The 23,652-nt window shown below is 40.3% G+C and overlaps 3 protein-coding genes across 5 annotated transcripts in view; 2 read left to right on the forward strand and 1 right to left on the reverse strand.

The window, feature by feature from the left end:
• LOC110065506 (monocarboxylate transporter 13-like) lies at positions 1-9,664 on the forward strand. Its single transcript, XM_020772660.2, has 5 exons — positions 1-121; positions 4,637-4,807; positions 5,724-6,502; positions 6,875-7,244; positions 8,655-9,664. Exons 2-5 carry the CDS (start codon positions 4,642-4,644, stop codon positions 8,852-8,854), a joined length of 1,515 nt encoding a protein of 504 aa, XP_020628319.2. The 5' UTR covers positions 1-121; positions 4,637-4,641; the 3' UTR covers positions 8,855-9,664.
• On the reverse strand, positions 9,537-20,282 carry LOC110065510 (stabilizer of axonemal microtubules 4-like). 2 transcript variants are annotated; one of them, XM_089274515.1, is made up of 13 exons: positions 20,178-20,270; positions 19,350-19,602; positions 17,731-17,887; positions 17,100-17,213; positions 16,733-16,793; positions 16,546-16,658; positions 16,017-16,088; positions 15,803-15,904; positions 14,490-14,593; positions 12,665-12,749; positions 11,841-11,935; positions 11,061-11,225; positions 9,537-10,180 (listed from the first exon to the last, which is right to left on the reverse strand). In XM_089274515.1, the coding sequence occupies exons 2-13, from the start codon at positions 19,571-19,573 to the stop codon at positions 10,099-10,101; spliced, it is 1,374 nt and encodes a 457-aa protein (XP_089130641.1). In that variant the 5' UTR covers positions 19,574-19,602; positions 20,178-20,270; the 3' UTR covers positions 9,537-10,098. The 2 variants fall into 2 exon arrangements, with proteins under 2 accessions (XP_089130641.1, XP_020628323.2); XM_020772664.2 differs by having other exon boundaries at positions 9,641-10,180; positions 19,350-19,585; positions 20,178-20,282.
• Positions 14,510-23,652, forward strand: part of LOC110065512 (lipase member K-like) — a 20,586-nt gene continuing 11,443 nt past the window's right edge. The window contains exons 1-3 of one of the 2 annotated variants that reach the window (XM_089274519.1): positions 14,510-14,631; positions 20,632-20,793; positions 21,655-21,977. In XM_089274519.1, coding sequence (XP_089130645.1) covers positions 20,674-20,793; positions 21,655-21,977 — 443 coding nt within the window. In that variant the 5' untranslated portion in view covers positions 14,510-14,631; positions 20,632-20,673. Of the gene's footprint in view, positions 14,632-20,291; positions 20,540-20,631; positions 20,794-21,654; positions 21,978-23,652 lie in introns of those variants that run through there. The other variant, XM_089274523.1, reaches the window with a different exon arrangement.

A 23,652-nucleotide genomic window follows, 5' to 3' on the forward strand; every position in this document is an offset into this window, starting at 1 on the left:
GTTTTCGTGTCCCCCTTTCCCTGTACTCGCTATCCTTCTGCCATTCCTCAGCTGGGTTCAGAAAAGAGAATTTAGACAAGTTTGGCGCGTGTTTCGACGTGTTATTCACTTAACGAGAACGGTAAGGCAGGTAACAGAATGAGTGGTCGTCTGTTGTTTGATATAATAACATGTTCACATAACTATGGAACTATGGAACAACGTAGTAGAGGTAAAGCTGGATACTAAGGCTTGCTTAAGGGGAAGGACGTGTTTCTTTGCATTGAAGGTGTGAAGTTGTTAATTAAGGGAAATCAGTTCCATTCTTACTGAACACTGAGTCACGCACAATGGCTTGCATGGGATTTGAGTAAATTTCTAATCTCTACTGAAACACCATCCATAAAAGCTGTGATCCGTGACCGCTTATCTCTAGGTGACTTCTCTTACAGTCTGATCAGCGAACAAGTAACGCTTAAAACTTTCTAAAAACGGAAAATCAACCAATTAAACGGACTAAGACTTACATCTTTCTGTACACCGTACTAGGGATACTCTCTGTACAACAGGTAAACTGCACAATGTGTGTCTGTTGAACGAACGGTAAAAAAAAAATGACCGAGAATGTTTGAAAATGTAAATTAAGTTCGAAAAAAAAAAGATGCAAACAAAATCGGGGGAACCCAATTAACTACCACTGTCTTATTGATGTCGGTTTTCAAATTCCACCCCCAATTGAAACATCAGTAGATCAATCTTGTAACAAAGCTAGCAGAAACTAATACGTATTTTACAATACTGTTTATTCATCTAATGTAGTTGTTTCACTTCGGTAAATAAACAGGTCAAACAGTAGCTATGCAGTAACTGTCATGAAGACATCAGTTACTAAATCACAAAGCTTGGGTTAGCATGAATGCGGGGTCTCGGGGGGGGGGGGGGAGGGTACTCCCAGAAAAATTGGGTGGGGGTGTGCGGCCTGCTTCCCAAAACCCTTACCCTATTTATGACCAAAATCTGCGCTTTTCCCTACCCTATTTATGACCTGACCAAAAATTCGATACCCTATTTATGACTGCTGCGGCCTGCGCAGTTGCCCTAAACATAATTTAGGAAGGGCTTTTGTCGATGGTCTTATCGATGATGATGAAAAAGTAGCATCTTCTAAAAAACATACTTAATTTAAGACCAGAGTGCAAAAAACATACCCTATTTCTGACCAAAATGGCCAAAATCGATACCCTATTGATGACCAAAACGGCTGAAGAACCATACCCTTTCACACATACCTTTATAGCCCATATAAGGGAGTACCCCCCCCCCCCAGGTGTGGAGTGCAGTACTCACCTAACGAACACACTTTTTAGATTACAAATATGTCACAATGCCATGCCATATATATTCTAGTCTATTATGGCTTGTAATCAGACGACGATCGAATAGTATCCCATGATGCAATTTTCTACGTACGTGACGCAACATCGAAGTTATTATGGATTTCAGCGTGAAATAACGTGGTTTTCTCGGCGGTCTATTTCTTGTTTTTATTTTAGTAAAACGTGAGAAAAGTGCATTATTTAAATCTTTGACATGATTATAATGATTTGTAAGTGTTTAAGAGCACAGCCTTATTGTAATGTTCTTGTCTTTGATTGTGTTATGTGACTATTCGCATCAAAAAGTGGTCATTGACGTAACAAGGTCATGAATATTCGCTTTTCTTTGCACAGTATGTTGATGTCTTCGATTTTTGGGCATCACACCAAAAAACATAGACATTAATAATGATTTTTGGCAAAGAAGTACCGAGAAGTACCCACATTTTTATGACCTTTTAAGCGATCGAAGTGGACTGAAATTTCGTAACATACCAGTGTTGCGTATGTGAATGTCTGCTTCAAGTCTCACTTCGTTTGGCGCTTTTTTCCCTAGCTTGGTCATCTTTTAGAGTTAAAATGATTATTTTCGAAGGTGTTTTGGTTATTATTCTTTCCGAAACTGCAAAATGCTCAGCAGTGATAACTAGCCTTAATAACGGAGTGTTTAACTTCGTAAATTTCAATAGATCAATGGAGCAGTCATCTTCGAAGAGATGTCATGTAGCAAACGGTCAACACGGAACAAGCCTGCTAAAAAGCGGACAAGAGATTGCAAAAGAAAAATCAGAAAATCCCTTAACTTCTCTTCGGAGAATGTACCTGTTGTAACTTATTCGTATCAGCACAGGGCTTCTCACCCCAGCGAATAATTCGTCCGTAGGCGAATTCAGAACAACCACAGGGACGAGAGCTCTTCTTCGTTCGTTCACGCTTTCCACATGGCTTATATGTATTTCTCGACAGACCAACGAAACACAAGTAAAACCCTTCACTTTAACGGCAAAATTCTCCTTTGAAACGCAGTGAATATAAACTAACTCGGTACTCTTAAAAGCAGAAGCCACGGAATCCAGACAAGTGTGAAAGATCGCGAGAGCGTAGAATAAATGATGTCACGTACGTCGTGATAATATAAGCCTAAACGAGATGCATCATGGGATACTATTCGATCGTCGTCTGGCTTGTAATTTACTGCAATGTGGGAAACAAAATTAGAATAAGTTAGGTTCGATCGAGTATGTTAATTCGTATATTTAACAATTAGACTATGAGCTCGAGACTTCTGCCTCGTCAGCTCTATCGCATAGAAATGGAGAGGGAATAATCTAATTGTTTGAGTATAAATCGTTCAAAACTTTATCTAAATCCTCTTCACACATTCACACACGGCGAAAACGCAGAGAAGCGGCCACCATGTTGTTAACAACCGCACACTGCGAGGCTACTCCGTACTATCTAATTAACAAATAGATTCCCTGTAGTGGTGTGCGTCTGTTCGGTAACAGATCACAGATGACGTCAACATGTGGTAGGAACAAAACATTGGCGTACAAGGCGATTGCCGAGTGTATCACTGATGGTCTTACAATATTTTGACGACTTCTGTGATCTTTCACTGAACAGACGCATTGCAACATGGGATCGACTTGTTTTATGTACTAAAGAAATATAAAGATTATTAATGACGCCATGCTCGCGCCTGTCCTCAAATAGATCATATAGTAATACCCAATCAAAATGCGAGAATAATTTGACTCATTATATAATAAACAATTAGATTATGAGCTCGAGATTTCTATCGCGTGATAGTTTTGCCCTCGTTAAATCAGTATCACGCATAGAAATCAAGAGCGAATAATCTAATTGTTTTAGTATAAATGTACTAGTCGTTCAAAACTTTATCTAAATCCTCTGCACAGACAATTCGAAAACGCCCGGAAGCGGCCATCATTTTGTTAACGAGGGCACACTGCTACGCTATTCACTATCTATCACAGAATAGATAGCGAGTAACGTAGCCAATCAGAGAACGGAATTCGTGATAGAACGCTAGTAGATTTATGCTAAAAGAATTTAGATAGAAGCACTTGCAGTTTTGCTCAGCAACATTGTCTATCGATAGCCAGGCTTATCCTCAATGTCTGATTTTTTTTTTAGTGTTGAGTCTTTTTCGGTTAGTTTGATTCGCTTGTTTGGAGATATTTCAGATATACATAACTTAGGTCCTTTTATTTAGTACTTGTATACTACCATAAAAGAATTCCGAAAGTAACGGCCCCCGTTACTTTCGGATAGATACGTAGTGATAATAGGTAATTCTTTTTTCTATAGCGCCAACTCCGCTTAGCTAAAAAGCCTGACTTCGTAGAAAGACTACTCTCATAATGACAAAAATATACATTAATGAAAAATAAAAAAACAAACTGCGGTCACAAACATAGCAAAACAAGGCATGTTGTAAAAAACTCGATTTCTCAGAACTTTAGAAAACTGTTGACAGTGAGAAGCTTCTTCTCTACTAGCCATTTATATGTTTTTTTTTTCCAGCAGATTTTAAGTCTGTTTATTTTCATTTATATCTATTGTCATATCTTTCCTTATTAGGTACCGGTTTCCGTTATTAGGCACTAATCTTCTTGTTTAAATACTTATATATTATACTTCTGATGATGTATGTAGAAGCAAACGAAATGTTAAGTTCTCAAATCAAGGTTTTTACAACATGTGTTGTTTTGTCATGTTTGTGACGGCAGCTGAAATGGCCGAAGAACAAGAGCTTATACATTAATTAATTAATTAATTAATTAATTAATGAACAAGAAAACAAGAGAAAATACAAACTAGTTAAAATGTAAGTAGATAAAATTTTAATTAAAATGATTATTTACAATATGGTTAAAAACGTTTGTATATATGGTAATTCATAGTCGTTTCAGGTCTAGGGGGCGCGTAACATGTCCAACATGAAGTTAACAGATGTTGGTACTGAAGGGCAAAAGAAATGGTCGCATTTTACATTAATCTAAAGAACTGTGTGAAACGTTACATTAAATATAATATGTTATTGTGTGAGTCGAGCAGGTATAATCTTCAAAGGGCCGTTATTTTCGGGAGCGACATTACTTTTGCTGGGACCGTTTCTTCCAGGGTTCAATAGGAAGGTAAAAAATTTAGCCGTTTTTTTAGAAGGTCGGAGGGGGGAGTGGGGAGTTACATTGGGAATTCTACAGTATTAATGTTAGCGAAATTCTGGCTAATTCATTGCGTTTGTAATTTAGAGAAGATGATGAAATGCAAACGACTACAGCACCCCCCGGACAGCTTGTGTTCGTGGTTCGTCAGTATCTGTGCTTCTGTATGCCAGTTGTTGGATCTTGGTTTTAGCGTTAGCTTTGGCGTGCTGCTTCCTGAACTAATGGGCAAGTTCAGAGAAGGCCGAGCGAGGACTGGTAAGGCTAGGTAATTGTTGGATCCGGGGCCTGGGCGGATCTGGTTGGGGATTGGGGGCTGGGGAGGGGGTGGGTGGGTTCGGGAGGCTCGGTCGAACCCCCTATATTTGAAAAAAATGATTCATTATAACACGCTGAATTTGCCTCAGAATGCCGGAAATCCATTTCCAAGGAACTCAATTTTAAAAATTTTCCGGGGAAGCATGCGCCCGGACCCCCTACAGGGGATAGCCTTCGGCGGTCCGTATCTCGAATCCCCTTCTCTAAAATCCTGTATCCGCCCCAGGGATCTGAAATTTGCGCTTCCACTGCTAATCAATCTGCTAGCTACCTGAATAAAAAATGCATTTTCATTCGATTTGATTATTAAGGTCCATGGGTCAGTAGCTTGCCAATCGCTTCCGCCAGCTCTTGAGCCTGGACCGGTCAGACCTGAACTTTAAGTGGAAATATGTCGGAACCTGAAAGTCGTGATTCTCAGTACGCTCGTGGTCTGGACGGTCCTGGTTGAAGAGCTGATCGGCATCGCTAAGTTAGTGTTCTCGGACAACCTAAACAAATTCAACAAGCATTCAAACAAAGCTTGTTTCTGTTGTTGTTGTACAACAGCTGAAAGAGGTAAATTCCATCCTAGAGAAGTGCCAATATTCCTAGTCGCTGCATTTTGCAGAGATTATGGTAAAGCCGGGTGGTTTGGCGCAGATTTCGTCTTACCTCATTACTTTGTTCATTTCTTGTCATAACCTCCCCTTTTCCGGCGCTGTAGCTAAATGTCTTTGCGTTCCCCCATAGATGATCCAAACACACCGAAAAATTAAGCCCCTGCTTGCCAGTATATGAACTTCGCATGAAATGCCCTAGTTTGACAGACTTTTTCACTCGTGTGCTAACTAGTACTTTTGTTTTGGAATTACAGTTTGGGTCGGTTCTCTATCGTTGGGTCTAACATTTTTCCTCGGCCCTCTCGGATCAGCCCTCTGCGAAACGATTGGATGTCGCTTCACCTCTATCGCTGGGTGTCTGATATGTGCACTGAGCTTGCTGTTAACTTCTTACTCCTCCAGCCTTCTGTGGATGTTTGTTACCTACAGTTGCCTGTATGGTCTGGGTTCTGCCCTCTTGTTTTCGTCCTACTTTCTCATAACAGCTAAGAACTTTCGTAGGTGGCAGTCTCTCGCAGTTGGGATCGTTTCAGTCGGGGGTAGCATTGGAGTCCTCGTTATGGGTCCCTTATTACAGCTCTTGATTGATGTGTTCGGCTGGAGAGGAACTTACAAGATGATTAGTGTACCATTCTTTGTAATGGCGTGTGTATGTGGCGCCATTTTCGGTGATCCTATCCAAGACCCTTCCAAAAACACCAAACAGAACTGCGCGGAAAAACCAGACGACTTAAAAACCCTTTCCGTCGAAGGACTATCGACGATGGATATTGGTATAGTAAATTTAGGCCACGTGGAAGATTTGGAAAATACGGCAATTCGTAAAGACGAAGAAAACAACAATAGAGAAACAAAAAGAAACTTCTCTGAGTATCATTACAAGAAAGACATGAAAGAAAAGACATTTTCGGGTAGGAAACGAAAATTAAGGACACTTTTGGACATTTCCGTGTTCAAGGTTCCAACTTACACGATAGCAATGGTCAGTCTTGTGTTGATGAACTTTGGCCATTTCATTCCGCAAATGCATTTGGTAAGTGGATCAATGACGGTAATTATAAACACTGGAAGGAGTACTCCGGACAATTTACAAACGCTGTTTTCTTAATACCCTGACCTTATTTAACAAGCGCGAGTGGAACAATTGTTTTATTAAAAACGCCCCCAAAATTTAGAAAATTAGACTAAAATAAAAGTAAATCACACGTACGCTTAGCATATTTGTAGAGCATGGTGTAGATAAACAATAGTCTCCATTTGGCGCGAAAACATGCCCTGATATATTAGACCGCTGCACTGTGTGGGACTAGGGCTGGGGGCTAACACACAAAAACTTGGCATTTTGATCAAAATATTTCCAAGTTTAGATTCTATCGTTTAAAAAAACTTATTGTTTTCATTTCAGGTAAAATATTGTCTTGAACTGGGCATTTCTGCTGACTCGGCATCTCGACTTTTCATTTTTCTTGGTTTATCATCCTGCGTGGCTCGCGTTGCAGCTGGAAGATTGTGTGACGTTCAGTGGGTAAATACTATTTTTATTTACCAGTTTGGAGCTCTGCTTGTCGGATTTGCCACTGTAGTGCTCCCAGTTATACAAAGCCACAAGGGAATGGCAATCTTCGCCGTGATTTATGGCTTGGGTGATGGGATCTTTGTCACGACAATGAACTCACTTCTCATGTTCACAGTGGACGAGAGGCGCAGAGCGGCCGCGTTGGGGCTGGGAAACACTTTGCTGTCGGTAGGAGTTGCAGCCGGGCCTCCACTGGCAGGTGAGCAGGCCTGGGCTATTTTATTTCATATATATTTGATGGCGCAAACGGTGTAAAACTCAGACTTCCGACTGCAGACTACAGACCGGGGGGCGGGGGAAGGGGGGGGGGGGATGCGGAGTAAAGGGAAAATGCAGACTTCTTAAGTGTATAAAAATGGAAAAAGTGTAGTCATGAGATGTCATAAGTTCTGTGGAAAAAGGTTTGCCACTGACTCTTGACATTTTTCAACAGACGTTTCGTCTAATGCTTAAGCCTTCATCAGTGATATCACTGATGAAGGCTTAAGCATTAGCCGAAACTTCTGTTGAAAAATATCAAGAGTCAGTGACAAACCTTTTTCCATAGTTCTTAAGTATGAATATCGTATTCTTTCCAGTATCAAGGGCTAGCCGTAAACAGGCTAACCTAGGCGTTATTCAGGCGAATCCGAGTGTAGTCTGTGCTTCGGTCATACATCCTGAATACCTCTTTTGGCCCGTTGCCGGTTAGCTCTGGATAATATGGATATGGTGAGACGATTTAGTTAAAAAGTTTCCAGTCTGCAGTCTGCATTTTACCACCGTCTGCAGTCTGCGATTTAAACTGGCCAATTAATCATATCGACGCAAGTTTTTAAGACCTGTTTAGCCACACACTTCCGATCAGTAATCATCTGTAAAGATTATTTGCCCGCAGCTCAAATTGTTTTCAGGAGAAATTTTCTGTTGGTTTGAACACGCCCTAATTTGAAGTTCACATTTAACATCCCAGATTAATTCCTATTAACGACTCTTGTGACACCTAATCGGTACTTTTGGGGTTTGATCAGTATTCCGCCTTGAATCCACGTCAACCATCTCCCTCTCAGTGCTTTCCGCACCATCCCCTCAACTGGCAAGTCAAATTTTTGCCATAAATCCAAACTCGGAGATATCTCTCTCAACCGATCAAAAGACGATATTAGTGTGGATCTATATATTTCGCCTTAATGTCCTGTATCCCGTTTATTGCGGTTGCAAAAATTAACAATTTGTCCTACTCGATATCCCAAAATATCTGTTCCAAATATCCCAAATCCTATCAATTTTCTCCCAAATAACGTGCATCCCATTTAAATTTTTCACCCAAATATCTCGTATCCCGAACAACTCTAATTATAGGTATTTTGTTGTATGTGTTTGTTGGCTATTTTGGGGGTGGACCCTGCACAAAACCTGGCAAAATACAAAAGGCGGTCATGTGTGTTCATACAACCAGCCAATAGAAGCATTTCGATTATGCATTTCATGCAGGATCAAGGACCTTCCAAAACAAATCTTGGCCTGTTTGTTTGTTTGTTTGATGTTTACCGGCCTTCCTAATCATTTCCCTCTATTAACTATGCCCTTTTAAGGCCTCAATCACAAACTGCTTGTTGTCTAATTTCAGGATTCCTGGCAGATGTGTTTGATTGCTACACGTGGTCATTTATTATGGCTGGTATCTTGGTGCAAATAGCTGCCTTGCTGCCTCTGGTTGTGTTCTGCCTTGGGGAAAAGAGAGGATTTGACTTGAAAAACAATATAAGTAGTGACGAACAATTAGCCACATATAGACATACAGTATTTGGTCCACCTAGAGCACGCTAACTAACATTAAAAGGTCTCATTTGTGCAAAACACATAATCAATATCAAAATTAGTAAAAGCTATCGTAGGAATATCGTGGGAATGCGAGTGCAATCATCCTCAGCTATGGATTAACACTACGAGTGTCTTTTTTTAAGTTCTCTCAAATTGCACAAGACTTCAGGAGGGTGCAATTTGAAATAACTTCCAACATCGAGCGTTCGTAAGATTACTCATTTATTTTTTGAAATAACTGAGCTACTACGCGCACTCTCATTAGTCGATAGGTGTGTTTAGATGAGAATATGTAAACACGGTTGTGACGTTTTAGATTCGCGCGTACTTTTGAGAATTATTTTATAAAAACAACAGAGCACTTTTTCCGTGTTTACATAGCCTCGTCTAAACACTGGAGTGGGGGCTGGGAGAATTCTCGAAAGTTATGTAAACCCGCGACTACGTCTCGGGTTTGTATAACTGTCTCGAATTCTCTCAACCCTCCTCGTGTTCAGATGAAGCTATGTAAACACGGAAAAGGTGCTCTATAGCTTAAATGTGACTGAGAAAATTATGAACGCACCAGCGTTACTTTGACTGCAGTGCAAATTAAACAGTTAACGATAAATTGGCTTGCTCTCAGCCAGTCACGATGAAGTAATTTTCTCAGTCATTAGGTAAGTCGGTAACGTCAATCAAGATCAAGTCAAGGAAAAAACAGGTAATTTTTTATGCTTCCTTTGCCAGTCATGCATCGGTATCTTTTGACTTATTATTGTATTTAACAGACTTGTACTTAACAGCTCATGCTTTCATAAAAGTAAGCTGAGGGTATGGCTTTTTTTATTATTTGCTTTTACTAGACTTCAATTTCAAGAGAAACGTTTCAGCATCTACAGAATGATCGCTTAACTCACTTGAACAAGACTACACATTAAGAGTACAGAAGAGTAAAAAAACGACAACAGCAATTTGACCGAATAAACGAAGTATTTGTATTTGCACGGCGTTAAACATAATTATGCTCTAAACACTCACTTAAAAACAAATTTTCTCAAATCATGTCAGGCTGCACTGATCAAAACGTGCTCGGTTTAGGTTCAAATTGCTCCGAATTTTTCTTTGCGACTTACTGAGTTTTGAAGATTACTGGTACACCGATAATAATATAAGGTAATTACAAAAATGAAAGAAAAAGAAGACAGGACCAAGCAGTGATATGGCTGAACTTGATTCTGACTCGATGCCAAGTATGATTCACCGACTTGTTAAGCAGTTATTGGGACAGCGGTGTGCAGCTTGGCGTCATGCGTGTGGTCATCGTAGTAGGGATCTCTTGCTTTTATGCTCCTATACGAAGAAAATGGAAGTATATCATTTGAATTTGCACTTGGCAAACTAATGAAAGATGTATGAAATATGCTTAAAAGAACGCCGGTAACGATTAATCATTATAGATTAATGTCGTAACCTTTAATCGTATTTATAACACAATTATCGTGATTGCTTCTCTGCGCGTATATTTGTCATGTATTCGGCGCGCGATCACGTGTGAGTCCAATTACAGGTATCCAGTTGGATACCTGTAATTGCACACCTTCGCCATTTGTGCGTCAATTACGCACGCTTTAATGGCTTCCTTCTTAATGTTCCCTGCAGTTTTTACAACTTGTGGAAAACATCACTGACCTTCTCGCTCAAAAGAAGTTCTCAAAGACTTTTTTAATCTTGAAATTTGTTACGATTAATTAGTAAAGAGATCTAGTGTCGTACAATTCAGGGAGAAATCGTGTTTGTAATTTCTATTCAGCCTCACGCGGTGCACCCGTTCGATTTTGAAATTACTCTCCCGATTACTCCCTGAATATTGTACTGCACTAATTACATTATACACAACGTGACAAGCGTTGAAGGCGAACGAAGGAAAAAGTGGAACAAAACCTCGAAGATGATACCAAAGTGGGGGCTATCATCAAGGTCTGATAAGCTTTCAGCCCTCCCCTCTCACTTCTTTACGCACCATGACGGAAGAAGTTTTAGGAAAACCCAGAACGCCCTCTGTCGGGGTCAGTACATATTTCGGTACATATTTTAAGTCCAGAAGCTTTTGACAATTTTTTAACCAAAACTGCCCATGTACGAACACTCTGTTTTCGTGGTCAGGCGTTTCAATTAGAGACAGTGACATGCAGGGGAATTGGGCGGTAAATATAGTAAAATTTGACTGTACCTGGCTACATAGGGCTTCTGCCAGCGGAGCTCAGCTGTGGTGTTGATATCAGGTCCTAGTGTGTGAACGCTAGTTCCTTTTGTGAAGCCATTCGGTAACTGGATCATCACGTTGCCGTTAGTTCGACCCATGCGTTCTTCACCACGTGGATTCATGTCATAATGCCTGAAAAGAAGGCGTGAAAATAAGTTTCGTCTGGAAATATCCAGTGGCGTTGCAGTGGCATGGGAGGCGCGGTGGCCTCATGGTTAGTGCGTTCGTCTCCGGATCGAGTGGTCTGGGTCCCAGCCCTGGCCGGGGACATTGTGCTGTGTTCTTGGGCAAGACACTTTACTCTTACAGTGCCTGTCTCCACCTAGGTCTAGAAATGGGTACCGGCGAACTTAATGCTGGGGGTAACCCTGCGATGGATCCACTCAGCGGGGGAGGGGGGGGGGGGGGGAAATAAAAATACTCCTATAGTCCCTTCATGCTACAGAAACCAAGATAAGCTTCGGCCTGATGGGCCACTTGGTTCGTATGCAGACTTATTGCCGTGACACTGGCATTGACGAACATTGTTGTCTGGTTCGACTGTACAACGCCGGAGTGGAAATTACCTTGTTAATATCCTGAAAAAGACCTCCAACTAGCCGTAACAAGGAAAATCAGTCTTAAAAAGAGTGTTCTATACTTGAGAGACTAACAGTCCCGTGCCGTAAGGCCAGGAAACTTGCAGTAGTTCTTTCTGCTGTTAAGCCCGTTTACAAAAGGCAATTCAAGGAGAACTGCTATACTTACTTGGCATTATAGTGAGTTTCAAATCTTCTCAGAGAGTCTGCAGTCTCGGCTGCCTCAAAATATTGGTCGTTATTTTCGCTGTATCCAGTTAGCTCCTGAAAGAGTCAGGTGGACAAAAAGTAGAAGATCAGTTTCTTTTACATTGAAACATCGTTCACCACAGCTTGGAATATCCTTCCCATGGCCCAGGGCGCGTCCCGCGCAACTATTTACATCCAAGATGGTAACCATCCGTGTTTGAACGTCAACGATGAGAAGCAATTCAACTGGGAATGAGCTAGCAGGCTGATACTACTACCCATTGCCTTAAATGTATCTAAAGACGATCCCCGTTGAAAACTAGGGGGTTTTGCGAAAACAGAATTGACGAGAGCCTGTCTACTTGAGCCTGTGTACCTCACTTTTCAACGACTATTGCGATCAGCCAGGGATCAATAGGTCATTTCTGAGTTGCCTTTTGTCTAATATTTAAATCGCGTCCTCGTGCAAAAAGTTTTGTATAAGAAAATGCTTGAAAATGAACGTGCAGATGAAAACTTGTTTTGACAAAGATACGATTCTGAGGAGAGAACAGGAGAAGGCATCATGCTAAACTGACCGACAGTATTTAAAAAGCTTTTGGAACTAAGTAGTTGTTGAAATTTTGGGTTCTTTGGGTGTAACATTGGATTTCAAAGACCGAAATACTTCTGGGTGGCAAAAGCGATAACGAGCTTATAAATTCTTCGTCAAATTTTCTCGCGCATTACTATATCTACATGCGCTTGTAGCATTTGATCCTTTGAGCGAGACGTTTTTGTTTGTCATGAATTGTTTGAACTGACCTTTGTTCCTGTGTAGACGTTACCGAGTCTCTCCGCTTCCGTTGGATCATTTCTCTGTTTTCCTCTGAATGATAATTTGGCAATGCTGTGGAAATAGAACAATATCTGGCATAATGAGGCAGATGATCTTTCACAGTTACTCAATAGCTTAGCATGACTAGAAGATGTGATCTAGCGAAGCTCTGTTCATATCTCATCATCGATATCCAATGATTTCTTTGTCTCTTGGCCAGGGTTTGCTTCCTACCAAGAGAAGATCAAGGTACTTACGTTGATCTTCTCTTGTTTTTACCCAGTACCATGAGGGTCTTAACGGTAAGTTATCTTTAGCCTGCGGAACAGGCGCTCGTTCTCACGCTTCGCGCGCACGCTCGTGTATCGCGCTAGAACCCGCTAATCCGCCTGTACTGCAGGCTAGGTTATCTTCGACAGTTATCGGCGACAAACCATAGTCTTTGACGGCAGGACGGTTAAATTTCGATTGTTTGACGGCTGACAGCCACGCGGAGGTCGCCCTCTCTACTATTCTTAAGTAAGAACGAATAAAGAGACTCTTACTTTTCATTCTCTGTCTTGTCGTAAAATTGTTAAAGTAACGACTCGTTACTTTCAGATACCGCAGCCTTTTTACCTCTATTATTACTTCCTGCGAGGTGACAATTCTATCAATTTTAGGTCTCTGTAAAAGTGTGTACCATAAGAGGACCAACAATGAAGCAAACATAATATTTGGAACAGACATTACAGGTTTGAAGAAATTTGTATTATTGATACACTGATAGAAAAAAATTTCAAAAGGACGAAAAGTGTTGAAGTTGAGACGTGGATCATATACACCGTGTACATTGGTAATGCTCGAACCACCTAATTACATGTATCATCGTGTGACACTGTGAAAATACTGATACACTTCTTTTTCACTGGCATAAAATGAGATCGGGCAGCATAATTACTTCCCCGAAACAAAAGCATACAGTATTTAGGAAACCGGGCTGAAAACGCCTTAGAAGTTTTTGAAAAGAATCGCTACATAGGCGAAGAATAACCGACATATAATCCTTGGTATCTGACTGTTTTTCACTGTTCGTTTCCAAGTAGTGGTGGCTCCTTTTTGGTGGTGTATTCTTTCATACCGTTACAGTCATTTACAGGCCCCAGAATATACCATTTTACAGTTGTCCGCTTGGTGACCTGGCCTTTGAATTGCAGCGAGGCTGGAGGTGACCTTGTTTTGATACAGACCTCTCTGCTTTTGTCATGTAAATGCACCTAGTTAGCATCAGAACAACTTGTTTTACACAACAAAAGCAGTGAGGTCTATATCAAAACAAGGTCACCTCCAGCCTCGCTGCCCATCAAAGGCCAGGACACTGAACAGACAACTGTAAAATGGTTTATACTCCACTTAGTTTACCTACGGTCAATATCCTTAACTGCTATGCCGGATTTACTCCTTCTAGGCCTCGAGTATGAGTTTGTGCAGGTGAGGAAAACGAGCGAACCTATGTACAATCTGTTTTACTTGGCGTGAACCTGAAAAGACTTAGTTTAATGGCAAGAATTCTTGGTGCGGGCAGAGATTTAGTTGTCACCATTCATTTTTTCCTTCAAACGTGAGCCATGAGTTTAGCGCGCGTGTAGGCGCGAGCTCGAGTGTGCCGCGAGATCTCGACGCGGGAAAATTCTAGAGCCCATTCTCCTCGCAAAATCAAAAATGGCGGACGAAGTCACAACAATTTCAAGTTTACCCAAAGGATGTATGTTAAGCCTCAGCCTTGATGATCAAAGCAGTATATAATTATCTCAAAATACAAGGTACATGTACCTCGAGGAGTTATGAGGGTTTGCCATGTTGGAGTATTCGGCTGGATCCAGCTTTTTTATTCGCTCTTGGACTCGTGGATGAAGGTCGGCAAGTTTTGTGTACTCCTGGCATGAATACATGAAATGATCAGTCCAAAATAACAGTGAGTTGAACATTTTGATAATATAAAGTGGCATATACACAAGAAATCCAGCTTCAATAACCATAAACAAACTCTGAAAAATAGCCGACAATATCTGCACTATCACAGAGGGTCATACAGGGGGTCTCTGGCACGGTTCACGAACGGGAAATAAAGAGGATCACGGATCACAGATATAAAAATTTCGTTTTCCCGAATCACGAAAATAAGCAAGTAAGCTCTCTTTAATGACCTGTTCTTCACTAGAAGCAGTGTTTGAGGAAAGCAAAATCGCGAATGGCTAAGTCAAGACTCCATATTGCAAATCGCACACCCACATGTAAGTCACCCTCGATAGACGACTCTAACCATTCGGAGGACTTGTGTCTGAAAATCACGTACAGTAGAGTGGTAAATCACGAATATCGGTTAATAATTCAGGTTCTTCACGGGTCATGCAAAACCTTCTGGTCACGAGTCACGAAGAGTAATTTCCTAAATTCACGTTTTACGGAAAATAAAATCAGCTAATCACGCATCACGAGAATACCCCTGTACGACCCTCATGACATGACAGTTCTCTGCAAAGTGGATCTATCATGGTCATTGCAGTTGAAAGGGTTGAGGTGCATCCGAAAAAGTATCATACGTTGTAGGGTTGAAAAATGTAGAGTCTTGGTTTTGAAAAACCGTCCTATCCTTCCCCCCTCCCCCACCCCCTGCCACTTCCACTGCCCCTCCATAACATCTTTAGACTAGGACTACAGCTGCCTCCTACCCAGTCCCCCCTACCAAAAAAAAGGAGAGCTCTGGAGGTTCAGATTGAAAAAAAAAAAACATTCCAGCTTTTCTATCCACTATCCGCGGTCCAGTCCAACTGTAAAATGTAGATTTTATTAAGGAATAAACTGATGACTGACATTTCTCACCACATCAAAATACCTGTGAAGTATCCCTATAATCTTCTGCAGTGGACAAGTCAAATCCTACTTTATAGATGAGTTCAATGTAATACAGACTTTTTACAGTCAATTTTTTAGTGCCAGTATGCCCGGTTGCCAGATCTTAGTGGTTTCTGTATTAGCAGGGTTTGACTGCACATGTAGATACATACATATTTACTATCAGATTGATGTAACGCTGAGGACTGTTTAAGAGCAGTGTACGTGCACTTTGCAGCATCTCTCCTTACCTGTCCCACTTTTGAATAGAAAACTGGTCTTGGTTTTGTGCCGTGAGTGAATCCTGTGCCACGTTCTGATCCATGAGACAAAACTGGCAGACTCTCATTCCCCTGTGAGTGAAATTCAAATATAATATTATTTAAGTGTGAAATTGTCATAAATTAGCTTAGCAGGAATTGGTCCATGATGAGTTTATAACAATTATAAATTTATTAAACTCACATGCAGATATTCAACAGGGAGAAAATCTCTCTTCATAATACTTGAGCCTGTTGGTCTGTGAGTCCATCGTGGCTGAAAACAAAGAATATCATAAACACATTTTATTAGTTAATCCATTAATTACTCAGCAAACTTAATTCATTGTAGCAACTTAAGGCATATGAAGAGCTGAGGAACAGTGCAATGGCCCAAAGGTAATCTTAATCCTTTTAAAAGACATAATACACTGTTTAGCCCAAATTGTTTGTACAGCAGTGGTAAAGTGATGTGGGGTAGGGAAGTGAGTAGGGTGTAAGATGCTCTCGTCTCAGTCATAACAAAATGTGAATTGCTGAGTTGAGAAAAAAAAATGAGTTGAGGAAAAAAATAGTAAACTTAAGTCTACTGCATTTATTAAAGTAGAGAACTTGTTAGAGGGGAACTACATTGTGTCATGAGCATCACCTCGAAAAGGCAAAACTTAATAAAATATTTAGCAGTAAGGTACATTTAGTCCTGTGCCAAGTCATTCAATCATCACACATCTTACATCTCTTATTCCTTCATGAGCCTCCATCGGATTGAAAGTGATTGGCTCATCGTTATAAGCATGTGTAAAGCCTGATCCCTCTTTATATCCCACAGTCTTTGTTGAAGTGTCCACTGAAAGAAAAAGAACCATCTTAAGCGCAAATTACATGTTTTGTTGACAGTCATGTGCAAGCAGCAGTACTTACTTCGCTGACTGGTAGTTCCAAGAAAGTTGGTGTGGTTTTCTGTGGACATGTAGCTTGGTCCCTGAAGAAATGAAATCAAGAAATGGTGAAATCTTGAAAATAGTGTTGACTTTTTAACTCAGATTTTTAACTCTTCAGTGGATGTTGTAAAGAGCATGGGAAAAGTTTTGTAAAATACAGTATATCATGTGTGTTTGCCCCAGTCAGGGATGGAATTCCAATGTACAGACTGTATATGGAGGGGGAAGTTTCAGTTGTACAATCTGTATCATGTTTTCTGTTCAACATTTAATGTGGCAGCATGTGTTTTAGCTTCCAGATAATTATAATGAAACGAAGCACCTTAGTTTACTAATTTTCAACTTACATGGAAGGCATTTTCTCTGGAAATGGGATCCTTCTGTCTGAGAGTGTGCAGCAAGGGACGATGAAATGGATACACTGTTCCCTTAGCTCTGGTGTCAATGTGAATATCTCTTACCTATTGTTGTAAAAAGCAAGGATTGTCTTTTACCTGAATAGTGATTTAATTGATAAGCAGACTATTATCTTGCCGCATATTAATAACCAAGAATATAAACATTATTGACAAAATTAAGATGCCTTTTCAAGCCACTCCCAGGGATGAATCCAGGATTTGTCAAGGCTGGGTGGCTTTAAGGTAATCCCCCACCTAAATCTGGCCTTGACCCTACATGTATATTTCTCAGAATTGTCAATAAAAAGATGTAAGCTTATTAGAGGCAAATAATTATTAAGTACATGTATTATTTTTACCTTGCTCTAGAAGTACCTGAGTGCCGCATGCAACCAATTTCTGCTTTGGGGGAACTGGAAAAATGTCTATTTTTCATATAAGCTTATTATAGTGCTGGGCACCCAGGATTTCATGGTTAGAAACTTTTGGGCTCCTCATAATTTTTCAAGGACCACAGCCTTGACCAGTCACACTAGATTAGAATTCATTTCCTTAGATGCTACTGGGCACAGTTGCTTACCTGTCTCGATCTTGGAATGGTGACAGGGATGTCTTTAACAAACCCACTAGTTACTGTCATGTAGAGTCCTCTGGAGAAGGGATCAATGCCACTTGATCCTTTGGAAGGCAAAAAGTGTTTCTTGGTAATGGATGTGTAATTGTCTGTCAAAAGACGACTGAGGGAAGCAAAGAAAATTTCAATTTCTTAATAATAATATAATTTATATTAGAATAGGAATTAAATTAAGTTATTTTCTCAACAACTTAACTATAAAACACTGTGACAATATGGAAAAACTTTTAAGTTTTAAAAAACCATTTTGGTTTAAAAAACAACAACAATGTTTCGATGTTTGCTTAACATCATTATCAAGTCAACTGCGTGAATAAAATGGGCACAAATTTAAATATAAATGAAGAAAAACTTGTAAAACTTGTTAAACTTGTAAATTAAGTTAAAGTAACACAAAAGTGTGTACAGGTTACTTAATAAGCATCTGAAACTTGTAAAACTCCAAAACAAGTTCTACTATATAATTATAATAATATTAAACATGTGCTATAAGTGTCCAGTGCATCTTCTGAGACCCAGTTCAAACTTCTTGTGACATCTCAAGTTCTTACCCATGTCATCTATCAGAGAATAGATAGAGAGATAGCATGACTATGTGATGTGGCTCAAACTTGCGATCATAGTTCGTATAGTAGCTCATTTTGTTGTCAACTGGGTTTTGCCAATTGATATATTTATTAATTTTTGCCATTGGGATTTGTTGGGGAACAAAACAGAGTTAAATAAATAACAGGCCACCATAATAGTAAATGGTTTGAACCCAGGAGTATCAGTAGTTTGTATAGTGTGATCGTCCGGATGAGGGTAGTTCTGAAAAGAACTGTTGTTGGTGACTGACGCTTCAACAACCTGAGCGGAAGATGACTTCTGCTCAGGTTGTCAAAACATCAGTCACCAACAACAGTTCTTTTCAGTACTACCCTCACCCGGACAATCACACTACATGAGGCCACCATAATGTAGTTGATAGTTCACCTGGAGAAACACTTAACTGACAGCTTGAAAAATATATGTATTTTAATTTACAGTGTATGCCCACAATTTGATCTGAGTTTGACACTACAGAAAGCCATCAAAGGCAGTGAAAAGCTAATGTTGTTTTGGACAAATTTTCAAACATTGTATCTTTTAGTCATTGTACTCACTGTACACACAATGTATTGCATTTTGAAACTTGTATCTTTTACAAAACTTTGTTGGCAATCAGAGCTTTCTACTATTAAGAGTATGATAAGTTATTTAGTGATACATTTGACTTTGTCTTGTGGACCACCTAGTTTACGTGTTATCATCCATTACATTTTTCCTTCTAGCCCAGAGCTACAAGTAATAGTGCATTTTATACGTACTGTGATTATCCTCAGACACAGTCAGTAACAACCCTTTACTAGTGGTGGATCCAGACCTTGAGCTAAGGGGGGAGGGGGGGATGGAGGGGGGGGGGGGTTTGCTTGCCCTGTTGGCTTTTCTTTCTTCTGTGACTTTTTTTGTACCCAAAATAAGGGAGGTGGGGGCTTCGCCACTGTTTATATGTATTTGCAAATATGATTACTTCATCATCTTACCCCATTGCAGGGTTATCAAGCTCATCCAAGCGACGACTGTAATAGACCCCTGGTCTAAAATTAGACTGATATCCAGTACCAGAATGATGACCAGTCCTAGGAATAAAGCCTTCCTTGCCATAGTTGGTTGAATATTCTGTACAGTAGAACTTCATGACCCCCTTGTCTGGGCCCTTGCTCTGTAGAATGTGGGCATTTCCTGGCCCATAAGGGAGACGTCCCATTTTTATGTGGTTCTAGAGGAAAAGATGAACTGTTGTAACAGTGAATATCATCAATCTACAGCGGCCCTATACAAGTCACATGTCTTTAACAGTAAATCTTAGACTAAATAAATTGCCAACAGAAGGGTTACGAAAAGTTTTAAATTATAATCGGCGCTTACATTACTTTCATCAATGTACATAATTTTTTTGCGATAAATACCTCATCAGCACTTTTTAAGCAATGAAAACGCTGCGTATACACAACATCGTGCTGCAATTAAATAGGACTCGTGAGCAGTATTCGATTAAATCGAAACACTAATGCTTACGTATCGTGAATCGATGTTAAAGCCCTGTGAAAGCTTGGTATGTTTGGACCGTGGAAACTACTAAAGGACTATGACCCTTTCTTTGAGTCAATTTACTTTTTAAACTTCCAAAGAACTTAAGCTTACATGTTTTGGCTAAAAACAGAAACATTTCTATCTTAGATTAACATAAGTGCTATTTGTCATCTGGCTCGACCGAAGTTTCGCAATGTGAAAATCCTGTTGATTGTGCGATTGAGGGGTAAATCACTCTTCTATAAGACGTTACATTAAAATTAAGACTACACTTTTACCTTCCGTTGATGATAAGGTCTTCTCTGTGTAAATTTTAGGAAAATAATTCGTAGAAATGTTGTTCACTTCAAGATTATTTCAGTCATTCCTGGGTACAACAACGCGGTTACCAAGGTGACTAATGGGCAACCGCTGATCAAATACTTCCGCCGTGCGGAAACAAATTAATAGGTGCGTAACGCGTAACGCGTTGTACAGGAGTGTAACGCACTAAAGTAACACAATTCCATAACTTTTCGTCTGTTTCACTGTAAATTGGGCGCATTTAAAAGTATTCTTTAGGGAGAATTGAGTTTACTCTCTCCCGTACACGATTCGCTGTTCACCTTGTGTAAATCCGTTAGCGACAAATATTTCTGAGGTTTTAACAGTTTTCAAATAACAAGTGGGCGATTGCATTGTCATCTGGTTGATTGTCATGCAAAACTGACAAGTTTACTTCATCTTCAACAGAGAAGGGAAAGTGAAAGGAAGGCCTGCGATCAGACAAGAGAGATGAGTTTTGCACTGCGTGAAACCTGTATTGTTCCGTTGAGTCTGTTGCTTTTCGTGGAAGTTCTATCGATCAAAGACTGTTGTCCAAAGCCTTTGGATCCTGATGCGTTTCGCAATGTTGTGAGTTTATATGCGATCTTATGCGATACTTTTGCTACATTATTTCTTCGTGTGATTTCAATAATGCGTTTTAGTTTGGCCGTGTATGTCTGTGCCGTTATTGAAAATCCACATTACAAATCAGTTGACATCAGTACACTGTCTGTTTAGTATTCATTTATGTCATTCGTATACAGGCCAAGTCTTGAAAATCTTTCATGTATTCCGAGAAAACATTATGCAGAGGTCAAATTCTATCGTGACCAGGGAAATAGGCGAAGAAAGTAGTTTGACGTTCAGACAAAATACTTATGCATTGCTTGACCGCCTTCTTTTCGTTTCTTCTCCTGCGATGGCAAAACACAGCCATCACCACGCTAAAATTGCTGTTGCATAACACGGTGCACATAAGCTTAAATACAGTATCTTTTCCTTGGTGACTAGCACTCCGAAGAACATCTCGTTAAGCTCAGTATTCAGTATATAACATGGAAACTGTGGAAATAGGTCTCTTCAAGGACATTAATTTATTGTATTCATACGATAATCGTGTTGAGGAGGCCAGGGGGCGTTACCCAGGAAGTGAAAGGGGGAGGAGGGAACATTACGAGCGGCGGGGTGGGAAGTAGAATTCCCTGTGAGAAATAGGTCAACATATTGCAGCATTGTGTCATATTTTGCAATACAAAAAACACTAAGAGGTGGGAACACCATTGAGGAAAGGACAGGAACCCTAGTAAATATGTGCAAACAGGGAAGGATGATTTAAGAGAAGCCTTTCTTTCTCTAAAGAATTGTTAACAAAGCACTTGCAACAGGGCTGTAAACTATGACTATGGTAATCTCTGTTGGTATCTGCTGCTTGTCTTTGAACAACTTTAGAGTCAGCTGATCACAAATCGTGGCTACCCAGTGGAAGAACATTATGTGACCACCCTGGATAATTTTATACTTGGTATTCAGCGCATTCCACATGGACAAGCTCAGAGAACTCAGGCCCAAGCGGTCCCCAAACCTGTGGTGTTCCTACAGCATGGCCTCCTGGCGGACTCCTCTAACTGGGTCCAAAATTATCCTTGGGACAGCCTGGGCTACATCTTGGCGGACAATGGTTTCGATGTATGGCTCGGTAACATCCGGGGAAATAGATACTCAAGAAGCAATCTTGACCTAAAACCTTCCCACAGAAAATTTTGGGATTGGAGGTAAGTTTTCTTGAGATGATAACTTAAGATTTGCTAGATAGACTGTAGACAGCAGGTATATTTTGCAGGTTGCAGGTTGCAGGTTGAAATTTAATTATAACTGGAAAACTGCTGGCACTTAAAAGAAATGTACAGGTGGTAGACTTACCATGACTGTTACATGACACTGTTTACAATCGCTCAGAAAGGTGGCTTCCATTTAAGTGCCTAATCGGCCAAAGCGATGGGAGGAGAGTATATTCCTATCATTTTAAGCTGGCAATGAATTGTTGTCTTTGAAGAAACATCTGAAATATCATCTGAAATATCTGCTGAATTTGGTTTCTTCCCTGTGAGTAACAAAATGAAAGCACACTGGGCTTGTGCTAGTATATTCCATCGGTTAAAATCTTGTATTATTTCATTTCTTTATATATATTTGCTTCATTTGTGATGGCAATCTTCTGTTGTTGAGGGAAGACCCGAGCCAAATCTGGAATTGATGGAAACATCTGTGGAGCGGCCATCCAGATGGCTTTGAAGAGATTTCACTGGTCTCAGCGTGTCAATCAATAAATATGGGTTATTGACCAAGTGTGAGGTCAAGATGGCTGGATATTGGCCAAGTTCTTTTTTTGCGTGTTTATGGACCTCGACTCCGTCTCGGTCCATAAACACGCAAAAAAAAGAACGAGGCCAATATCCAGCCATCTTGGCCGAACAAGCTTGGTCAATAAAGGATTTATTATATGGCTTTCGGGAAAATTTTTCTTGTGGGACATGGCGGGTAGTCCCGAGCGGGCAAGATAGCTCCATCTTGCCCGCTCGGGTAGCCAATCACAGCACAAGATTTGATTCATCTTGCCCGCTCACGGAGCCAGCCATATAATAAGTACTTCTAGCGGATCGATCGTGTTTTCACTATGTAAAAGAGACGAACTACTTTATGTAAGAACCCCTGATGAATATATAGGTTATTAATAACTCTTATTATATGGCTAGCTCCGTGAGCGGGCAAGATGAATCAAATCCTGCGCTGTGATTGGCTACCTGAGCGGACAAGATGGAGCTATCTTGCCCGCTTGGGACTACCCGCCGTGTCCTGCAAGAAAAATTTCCCCGAAAGCCATATAATAAATCCTTTGTTGACCAAGCTTGTTTGGTCAAAATGGCTGGATATTGGCCTCGTTCTTTTTTTTTTGCGAGTTTATGGACCTCGACTCCGTCTCGGTCCATAAACATGCAAAAAAAGAACTTGGCCAATATCCAGCCATCTTGACCTCACACTTGGTCAATAACTCATACTTATTAACCGAGCAGGAGGTCTGTATGGGAGAATCTTGACCTCAGTCAAGATTCTCCCATACAGACCGACTTAGCTTGGTTAATAAGATGTTCATTATATGGCAAAGAAGAAAACTGTAATTTAATGTAACTGGTTTGCTGACATTTTGCTTGCGAATGGCAGTGAACTTAACTTAAACCTGCCAAAATTTGCTCGTCCTCTTTACTTTTTTTTTTGTCACTAGGCTTTTTGGCACTTCCATAAATGATTGAGAAGAAAATAAAAGAAAATGGTGAACATTTTTGTATTTTAGTCTGCTACTTTTTCAACGCAAAATGAAGACCGCGGTCAATATCAATTTCAGCCAATCAAATTCGTGAATTCGGTAGTTCCCAGTCCTTGTGAGACACA

Source organism: Orbicella faveolata, unplaced genomic scaffold (genome assembly GCF_042242905.1).
Source record: "Orbicella faveolata isolate gen_17 unplaced genomic scaffold, um_ofav_v1 contig_1, whole genome shotgun sequence".
Lineage (NCBI taxonomy): Eukaryota > Metazoa > Cnidaria > Anthozoa > Scleractinia > Merulinidae > Orbicella > Orbicella faveolata.